The 9,749-nt window shown below is 34.6% G+C and overlaps 1 protein-coding gene across 12 annotated transcripts; it reads left to right on the top strand.

Moving 5' to 3' along the window:
- Positions 1 to 234: 234 nt before the first annotated feature.
- On the top strand, positions 235 to 7,007 carry LOC113710203 (CBL-interacting serine/threonine-protein kinase 23). Of its 12 annotated transcripts, none has more exons than XR_003452807.2 (16): positions 236 to 1,204; positions 2,010 to 2,072; positions 2,315 to 2,386; positions 2,481 to 2,588; positions 2,703 to 2,783; positions 2,959 to 3,012; positions 3,101 to 3,226; positions 4,113 to 4,202; positions 4,371 to 4,490; positions 4,610 to 4,735; positions 5,159 to 5,275; positions 5,570 to 5,626; positions 5,714 to 5,745; positions 5,833 to 5,951; positions 6,226 to 6,304; positions 6,751 to 7,007. XR_003452807.2 is itself a non-coding variant. In XM_027233075.2 (15 exons), exons 1-15 carry the CDS (start codon positions 998 to 1,000, stop codon positions 6,037 to 6,039), a joined length of 1,368 nt encoding a protein of 455 aa, XP_027088876.1. In that variant the 5' UTR covers positions 236 to 997; the 3' UTR covers positions 6,040 to 6,287. The 12 variants fall into 12 exon arrangements, 9 of the variants coding, with proteins under 9 accessions (XP_071921572.1, XP_027088876.1, XP_027088877.1 ...); XR_003452806.2 differs by having other exon boundaries at positions 237 to 1,204; positions 5,833 to 5,907; XM_027233075.2 differs by lacking the exon at positions 6,751 to 7,007 and having other exon boundaries at positions 5,833 to 5,907; positions 6,000 to 6,287.
- Positions 7,008 to 9,749: the final 2,742 nt, after the last annotated feature.

Here is a 9,749-nt window from a genome sequence, read left to right as displayed (position 1 = left end):
AAACAGTTTCGAGATTGTAGCTTCTTGAAAATTTGTTGTGCTTGAAAAATAATTATTAGTAATGTATTTTTTTCTTGGACTGGTAAATAAGAATTATAGGGGTGGGTACCCTATGACCCGTCCCTTTTATTCGAATACCCGAGAATCGGGTATTCAGAGACAAACGGAGCGGACTAGAATCCAAAAAATTATGATCCGATAAAGTAGACAACCAAATCACGTTCAAGTCGGATAACCGACGCGTGCCCAGCCCAGAAGTCTCCGTCAATCCTAATAAGTTCATGGAAGCTTGCGGCCCATTAATTTCTGTCGGGATCATTGCTTTCCTGCTTCCTTGTACTCCTCGTTCATAATTGACCAAAAATCGCCCTTATTAGTTTACCAATTAAAAACGACTACTAATTAGTAGTTGAACTTTCCCCTGTTTCATCGACTTTTCTGCTTCCAAATCTTGAATCCCCGACATAAATGCCACAAACCAAGAAAATCCCAGGAAAATATTAGTAGTACCAGTATCTAAAATCTAAAAAGCTTCTGAATCTTTCCTTTTTAGGAGGAAGTTTAGAGTAATTTTCATTTTTTTAACTTGTGACCAGGAGCATTTATGGCGTTTAGACAGTCGTCGTTTTCTCCACCCCTACTAAAATTCTTCGAAACTGACTGATCTGAGTGTTTTTCTATTCCATCTAGTGGTGAAACGAGTCGGGTAACAGATTTAATTTGGAATATGAATGTGGAGAAGTCTCAGGTTTGGCAGCCTTGCAAGAAGAAGAGGGATTTAGAAATTTGATAATTAAATCAATATATTTTGTACTGCATAGGGGAAAATCGATAATTTCAGAGAGAGCCCACAAAGGAAAAGCTGTAAAATGGATGGGATTTGTACAAGAAGGGGACGTTGATCGCTCTTGGGGCGGCTGAGGCTCAGGCAGAAATATTTTTGGTTAAAAGAGAAATAGAGATTCATTTGTTAAAAAAAAAGGTGGGATTTGCGAATATGAAGATGGCATCATCAAGATCAAGCGGAGGTAGCGGTGGGTTCGGTGCTTCGAAGACAAGAGTAGGAAGGTACGAGCTGGGAAAAACATTAGGGGAGGGGACTTTTGCTAAGGTGAAGTTTGCAAGAAATATAGAGACGGGTGAGAATGTGGCCATCAAGATTCTCGACAAAGAGAAGATTCTCAAACACAAAATGATCGGTCAGGTACCTTTTAGTTATTAGTTTTTGTGTAATTCACTATATTATTGAATGATGAACACATGACTTTTGAGAATTCTTGGTTTTGATCACTGACTGATATGGGTTGGTTTGCTTTTTTTCGTTTGATTCTGCATTTCTCCGTCTGTATGGAAAAATAAAGAAGGGGTTGACTTTTTAAAATAAAACTCCCAGTAGGTTTCTTGGTTTCTTTTTTGTTTTTTTTTTCTCCTTGTCGTGTTTGATTAATGTCTTAAACTGATGTGAAATGTTTATATTGGCTGTCAAGTAGGTAAACTAATAAAGTTTATATGGTTTTTTTTTTTGTGTGAAAGGCTGCTTGATGAAGTTGTTCTTTCTTCAGCTTAGTGTGCAGTAGTAGCAATTACTAGAAGCAAGGATAAGTGGAACATTTTTGCTTGTAGTTTTTAGTACTAATATTTTTTCAGCGGTCCCTTTATTTTTTGGCTTATCAGAGGCTACTCCAGCTTGCCTGTGATGAAAACCCTGGCTAACTGCTTTTACCTGTTGATTGTGAGTACTTCTTCTGACCATGTAGTCCTGTAAAGAGTTGTGCTGGGACAGATAACAGTAGAAATTTGGTACTATGGATTCAGTTCTATGTTCAATGCATCTGTCACAAACTCTTCATGGAGGCCTAGATATTTTTAATTGTTGGAAAACCTATTAACATTTTGAAGAATTATTGTATATGTGTTGTTGGGTTGTCATAGCTTTCATGTGAAGCGTATTCCAACTCAACTAATTCAAATACTTTCATTTATGTTGTAATTCTGATTGTCCTTTGCAGATTAAACGTGAAATATCAACTATGAAGTTAATCAGGCATCCAAATGTCATCCGCATGTTTGAGGTTAGACATCAAAAATTGCTTGAATTGTTACTTGAGTTGGTTTCATAGCTTTTGCATGTATCTAGTCTTAGACAGTATAAATTTATATTCTGTTTATTTGATTCTGATTGACCTGTTGGTTCTTCTGATTTGCATACTCTCCAAGCTATTTTCTTATTAACACATCTCACTTCTCATTGAATTTGTGAGTTTCTCTTTCAAGATTGCTTTCTTCGCTTGTTAGCATTTAAACTCCTGTTTAGGTCATGGCGAGCAAGACCAAGATATATATTGTGCTTGAATTTGTCACAGGTGGTGAACTCTTTGACAAAATTGTAAGAATGTTGTTACTTCAGGTTTTTCTTCTTGTTACAATCACAATACGTCCTTTGGATAAACGGGCTAATAATTTGCTCATTTTGAAACCAGGCTACTAAAGGTAGGCTTAAAGAAGATGAAGCAAGAAAGTATTTTCAGCAGCTAATTAATGCTGTAGATTATTGTCACAGCAGAGGTGTATGTCATAGGGACCTCAAGGTAATAAAATTGGTTGACCATTAAGTCTATCCTAAAATAGATGAGCCACTTACTTGGCCTGTTGTTGCAATGATGAGCAAATTTGTTATGACCTTAGCGTTATCTGTAACTCAGCCAGAAAACTTGTTGCTGGATGCAAATGGAGTTCTTAAAGTCTCAGATTTTGGATTAAGTGCACTGCCTCAGCAAGTTCGAGTATGACAATTCTGTTTTAAATTTGAGAAGAATATTATCACACATGCTTGTCTGTTCTCAATCTATCTCAAAATGATTAGCATACTGTATCATAGTCTATGAATAACTATGCCAAAGTTTCTACAGCCTGTGCTGCATAAGAGAATTCCAACATTTTCTTGATGTATTTGTTCAGGAAGATGGTTTACTACATACAACATGTGGAACACCAAATTATGTTGCTCCCGAGGTACATGATTAATAGTTTGTTCTACTCAATTTAGCTTGTTATTATAGTAATTGCTTCAGTTCTTATTCTTCAGTTTTTACCTACCCAGGTGATCAACAATAAAGGTTATGATGGTGCTAAAGCAGATTTGTGGTCTTGTGGCGTAATTCTTTTTGTCCTTATGGCTGGCTACCTGCCTTTTGAAGAATCAAATCTCTTGTCATTGTATAAAAAGGTTTGCCCTGCCATCTATTTGAAATGCAATTTGACGTTATCCATCCTTTTAACAGCATTTTAATAACATAGTCTTGGAGGTTCATGCTTTCGTTGTGTTGTGTTCTTGAGGCAGCTTTTTTTTCTCTATGTTATGTGGAATATGACAAATGCTATTTTCTTTATCAAGAATCCTTTGATCATTGACCATGGACTGGTAAAATATCTAGTTTGCTTGCATGTCGTCTTCAGTATCCTGCCATGGTTCAAATTTTGGAATTGTAATTAATGTCTATGTTTCCTCTCCATACTTCTGTAAGTCCTTGCATTAAAAGTAATTCTCAGGTTTTTTTCTTGCATCCAACACCCCCCCCCAACCCCCCCCAAAAAAAAAGGGGGCAGGCATCTGAAGTGTACCTCTACATTTTGTCTAAATGAAGAATGATGATCTCCATTTCCATAACTGCATCAAATATTAGGGATTCTGTTGCTTTACACCATAAATTAGGATGTGTACCTTGTTCAACTTTTTTTTTTAACCTATTATTATGCACCAAAGGATCTTTTGCTCATAAGCTTATTGGTCTTTCGTTCCTTTTACTGTATCAGATTTTTTGTCTATGTTTGTGAATTGTGTTCTATGTGATGAAAAAGAAAAATGGTGAGATTGAACACTATTTAGATGATGAAAGAGACATGATGCAAAGGAGACTGATGAAGATTCTTTTTAAATATGAAGAATTTAATCATGCATGATTTTCCTTCTGTCAGCTTCTCCATTTGATGATTTCAGCCTTTTATTGTTGGGTCCATATAATTCCAGAGTTATTATAGAGTTATTTTGTGCTGTTTGCTTTGTTGACTATTGTGTTGGTGCACATCTTTATTCAGTTTTTCCTCAATTGCAGATCTTTAAGGCTGAATTCACATGTCCTCCATGGTTCTCTTCGAGTGCGAAAAGGCTGGTCAAGAGAATTCTGGACCCTAATCCCCAAACGGTATGCGAACCTTGTCTCTTATTTAGCATTGCCAGTATATATGCCCCTGCCCCCCCTCTCTCTCTCTCTCTCTCTGTGGCGTAATTAGAAAATTAAACTATACCCTGCCTATAATCTATAGAAGGCAGGTATGACTGTGTCATTTGCCGTTTTTTGAATATTGAACAGCGTATTACAATTGCTGAGCTCATTGAGAACGATTGGTTCAAGAAAGGATATCAACCACCTGTTTTTGAACAAGAGGAAGTTAGTCTCGATGATGTGGATTCTGTTTTTGATGAATCTGCAGTATGTATTTGTGTTTAAAATTGCTTTTTTCATCTCTTCTAGGCTCCAATTGACTATGACATGGAGTATTGTGATGGTACCAAAAGGAACTGTTTATGTGATGCTTTTTGATTTTTCAGGAGTCCCAAAACCTTGTTGTGGAGAGACGGGAAGAACATCCAACTACTCCATTAACTATGAATGCCTTTGAGCTTATCTCAACATCTCAGGGTCTCAACCTTAGTTCTCTTTTTGAAAAACATATGGTATGTTCCAAATTATAGTGATGTCACAACAAATGTGATGCAATGGAAATCCATATAATCTTCTGATTTGTATGCCAAAAAGTAGCCACTACTTTTGTTTTATGAATTTGAAAACCATTTCTCCAAATAGTGGTTAGTTATTGAAAATTTTCCTTTCCTTCTAACGAATCATTTGTAAATGTAACACTTATTCTGCATAAGTTATTGGGTCTTGGCGCTTTTGTGTAATGCGCTTGAATATTTCACAAATATTATATAAGTCAGTTAATTAACTGGTGCTCCTTTCTTTATCCATTCAAGATCAGAGAAAGTTAAATTAGTGGTAGTTCTTACACTATTATATAACAAATTGCTATGTCTTTGTATTTTTTTCTTGCCCTTAAATTGTCTCAAAATGTGTGCTGATGCTTCTTTCATGACTAGGGGTTTGTTAAACGGGAAACGAGATTCACATCAAAGCGTCCTGCTAATGAAATAATTTCAAAAATTGAGGAAGCTGCTGTTCCTCTGGGATTTGGAGTGAAGAAAAATAACTACAAGGTAATTAATATTGCTTTCTGGTCTTCACCTGAATGCCCTCTGTTAGCCTTTAATTGTCAGTCGGCCAATGCTGAATAAATTTGTATCAATTGCTGATGCTAGTTTCAGTCCTTGTGGCACCTACCAGCTTTTACAGATTGTGTTGATATATCTGTGTAGAAACCAATGGCTCAGTGATTGGATCATGTTTTAAGCGATTTGGATATGCTCTTTAAAGTCATTTTTTTTGACATGATGATGACCTGTAGTTCTGGTTCAACTTGCATTTTTTATCAAATTTTGTTATTTTGTCAGATGAAGCTCCAAGCAGAGAAGACAGGACGCAAGGGCCATTTATCTGTTGCGACAGAGGTTTCTTTGTGGATCTAGAGCACCTTTTTCTTAGTGATTCCTTTTGACACAAAATATTGAGCTCTGGTTATAATTTTTTAATCACAGATATATGAGGCCATTTATCTGTTGCAACAGAGGTTTCTTTGTGGATCTAGAGCACCTTTTTCTTAGTGATTCCTTTTGACACAATATATTGAGCACTGGTTATAATTTTTTAATCACAGATATATGAGGTGGCTCCTTCACTCTTCATGGTTGAGCTTCGCAAGGCTGGAGGAGATACTTTGGAATTTCACAAGGTTAGGTTCACAAAAATAAGCAGCATCTGCGACTTGAAGTAAATGTAACGGCCTCCATGTACCACTGATTGATAATTTATATGTATATGCAGGCACACAAGCACATACACGTGCTTATTTAAGTGGCTTTAAGATGACAAAACAGAAAAGCGAAGTGCTTTTCAAGATGTCAATGCCATGTAGACTTGGCATAGAATTATCTCCTATGTGTGAACTATGTGGTCTTTAGTTCTGCACAGAAAATTGCTCTGAAGGATTTTATATATGTCATTTGCTTGTTTGCAGCTACTTATTTTGCTCTTTTTTATTTATATGCAGTTCTACAAGAACCTTTCAACTGGGTTGAAGGATATAGTGTGGAAAACCGGGGATGAAGCAAAGGAGGAACTGAATGATGGTTTGTAACTCAATGCATTTCTATTATTGGATTATTGATATAAAAATTTCAATTGCAAGGTCTTGTTTCATTTCCTAGTTGTACAATGGTACATTGGGATTTTATTGCACGCAACTAAATTATGGTTTGCTTTTGCAGAGCCTAGAAATAATTGAAATTTCTGTCTCGTTAATGACTAATTCCTTTTGGCTGCTGGCTTCTCTGTCTTATGGATGTTAGCCATAAATATTCCACTTGGTTCATGTATATGATGTGCATGGAAGTCGGTTCTATTCTTCTTACTTCAAAACTATTGCCTTTGTTTTACGGTCTTCAAATTGTCTTCCATAACAGAGACATGTATAAGTTACTAATTTGACGTCTTCAGTTATTCAGGAAGAAAACATACTTTTGCATCCATTAACCAGTATCATTTTTGCTCATGTAGCTTGTTCTTTAATACACAGGGGTTGCTGGCATCTCAGCGTCGTCATCATCTTGACATCTGAGGGTCCTTTCAAAGTTATTTTTGTTGGGATTGCACGTTCTTTTAGATGGTTATTCATCTTCTACTAGATTTGTGTATTATGGTGTGGTTATATCTGAAGGTTCCAAGCAATGATTGTTTGCGAGTTACTCAGCTATGTGAAACATAAATTGTAGTAAGGATTATAATTGCAAATGTTAAAAAAGCAAATAATACATGACCCATGTTCAGGAATCATTTGACTAGCAGACCAAGATTCTTCTCTTTTACCTTTGCGCTGTCTTTTTTCTTTGGCATTGTGGGATGGTGAAGGAGATGTTGGTCTGAGGTGAGCCCCAGACTAAAACCTTTTGCACTACCGTGTCAAACCTTTTTGTCCATTTCAGTTGTTTTCATTTGCAGGGTTTCCTGTTGTTTGTCCCATACCCAGACAACCATCTCCTCCCTCTCTGTACATCCGAGACAAAAAGAAAATAATAGAAGAAAGAACAATGATGCTTTCCTCAAAAATCAAAGAGTTCTGGGGAAGAGTGGGAAAAAACGAGAGAAACAATATATAGTTCTTCACAAGGGTTTAATGTGTCTAGGCATGGTAATAGGTTAGGTTTGGAACCATCAAACATTGATTTAACTTGTTAAATGTATTAGATAGATTCAAACCCTGATGGATTTAATGGAAAAAGACTATACTCAAATCCTTATAGATGTAGGTAACCAATAGGCCATGATAAGATGTAATTAGGTTGGACTTGCTAATTGATACGGTAACATAGATAAATATTTGCAGTATGTGTCTATATTCTAATTAGGCTTTAGCAGGGGTTGGTTTGGATAGTAAAGATTCATACCTTGATGAGGTTTATAATTATATTGTAGGACTTGGTCCCGGCTAAGGTTTGGGTCTTAAAAAATTTAAATAGAAGGCATTATATAATGGATCCATATAATTATATTGTAGGACTTGGTCCCGACTAAGGTTTGGGTCTTAAAAAATGTAAATAGAAGGCATTAAAAATATAATGGATCCATGTTGTATGTAGATATAACCTACTCTATTGACATGTCAGTGTGTATCCAAAAATTCAAAAATTAAGATAGACGTTGTAGAAATATAAGTGAAATCTAAAACTCGACTTGACTCAACTCGATTTTACGTGGAGATTGCATTAAGTTTGAAGCATTCAAGTTAACCTTGAGCATCGTTTCTGGAAAAAAAAAAAAAAAAAAAAAAAAAAGTTAACCTTGAGTGAAAAAGTATCACGTTGGAAAGCTTACTAAACTTAATTGACCCTTAAGTAAACATATTATTCATCTTTTTAATACTTATTCACGTAAAATGTTTATCTTATTAACATATCTAGTCTATTGGGGAATGCCCTTGTTTTCAATTGGGCTTCAATTGCTGACGTGGCTCGCTTTCATTGGTTGATTGGTGGTCATCCAGCCCGTGGGAATTCTCAATTGATGGTCGTCCAGCCCGTTTGCCAATTGGACGTCTGCCTTTTCGTTTGCTTGGACGCCTATCAATTGCTTTTGTTTCTTTGTTTGTTGTTTGCTGGGGAGTGTTCCGATAAAACTTGGTCTCACGTTGCCGGCTAAATCGCAATTATTAATTGTTATCTTTTATTGTAATTATTACTTTAACTGTATTCATTATTATTAGTTACTTACTAATTCGTTGTTAGTAACTAATTAATGATGTCATTTTTTTATTGTCACTTTTTTTATCCAATAAATCGCATTTAATTCATAATTTTTTTGCAATTATTAACAAAAAAAAAATTTTTTGGTTGTCCAAAAAAATCTCATTTGGTTACCTTTTTTCCCACATTCTTTTAAGAAAATGTCCTCTTTTTTTTTTTGGGGTTGCCCAACAAATTAGGTTTACTCATCAACTTTTTTTCAATCCATTTTTTATTAATTAACTTCTGGTTTCACGTTTTTTAGTCGGACAAATCGCATTTAATTACCGACTTTATAATTATTATTATATTTTTTTTACCTAACAAATCGCATTGAATTATCAGTTGTATGTAGTTATTAGCCAAAAATTAGTCTCTTTTTTTTTGTTGCCAATCAAATCATATTTGGTTGCCCTTTTTAACAATTAGTAATTGCTAATTAATTAATTAGTATTGTTACTTTTTTGTTGCATAGAGAATCGCAATTAATTACCAAATTGTTGCTGTTAATTGTTAATCAATTAATATGTCTACATTGCTCCGCTTGAGAAAAACGTTTCTCGTTAGTCTTTTCTTCTTTGCTTTTGGCCATCTTAATAATTAATTGACTCATAATTAACTAATCTTATAAATTAACATGCTTTAATTACCAATTCTTTGCAATTAATTATGGACAAATTTTATTTGTTTAGTTTAAATCCGTACTTTCTCGATTTCTTCATCCACCGTTTCGCATTACTTGTCATCAACCTCCTTTTGTTGACAGGTTATTGTACCTTGGCTGAATAATGCCTGTCTTATTTTTATTATGTTGTCCATCCGTTGTACAATTATCAGTGCTTTCTTTTGGTTGCTGAATAAATCACGGCTATTAATTATTATTATTTTATTGTAATTATTGCTTTACCTGTGTTCGTTATTACTAGCTATTAATTAATTATTAATAACTAATTAATCACGCTTTTTTTTATTGACATTTTTTTTTACCCAACAAATCGTATTTACTTCATAACTTTTTTGCAATTATTAACAAAAAAATTTTTTTTTGTCCAAAAATCTCATTTAATTACCTTTTTTCTTTTCAAATTTTATTAAGAAAATGTCCTCTTTTAGCCAAAATTTAAATTACCAACTTTTTACAATTATTGAACACTTTGTTTTTAAAGCACAATTAATTATCAATTTTTTGTAATTGATATATATTAACCATTAAACACCCACGTGGTGCGTGAAGATTGGCTGGTCCTGATGATGTGGAAATACTTATTAACCATATATTGCGGGTCTTTTCTTTCCC

Source organism: Coffea arabica, chromosome 9e (assembly GCF_036785885.1).
Source record: "Coffea arabica cultivar ET-39 chromosome 9e, Coffea Arabica ET-39 HiFi, whole genome shotgun sequence".
NCBI lineage: Eukaryota > Viridiplantae > Streptophyta > Magnoliopsida > Gentianales > Rubiaceae > Coffea > Coffea arabica.
Note: the sequence above shows the minus strand (reverse complement) of the source record. Positions and strands in the feature narration are given on the sequence as shown.

What these genes read in the sequence shown, in the direction of transcription:
- LOC113710203 (XM_027233074.2), top strand. Translation starts at nt 998, where the DNA reads ATGAAGATGGCATCATCAAGATCAAGCGGAGGTAGCGGTGGGTTCGGT. An exon ending in TGGACCCTAATCCCCAAACG is followed by an intron (nt 4,203 to 4,370) that starts GTATGCGAACCT and finishes AATATTGAACAG; the next exon opens with CGTATTACAATTGCTGAGCT. An exon ending in TGAAGAAAAATAACTACAAG is followed by an intron (nt 5,276 to 5,569) that starts GTAATTAATATT and finishes TTATTTTGTCAG; the next exon opens with ATGAAGCTCCAAGCAGAGAA.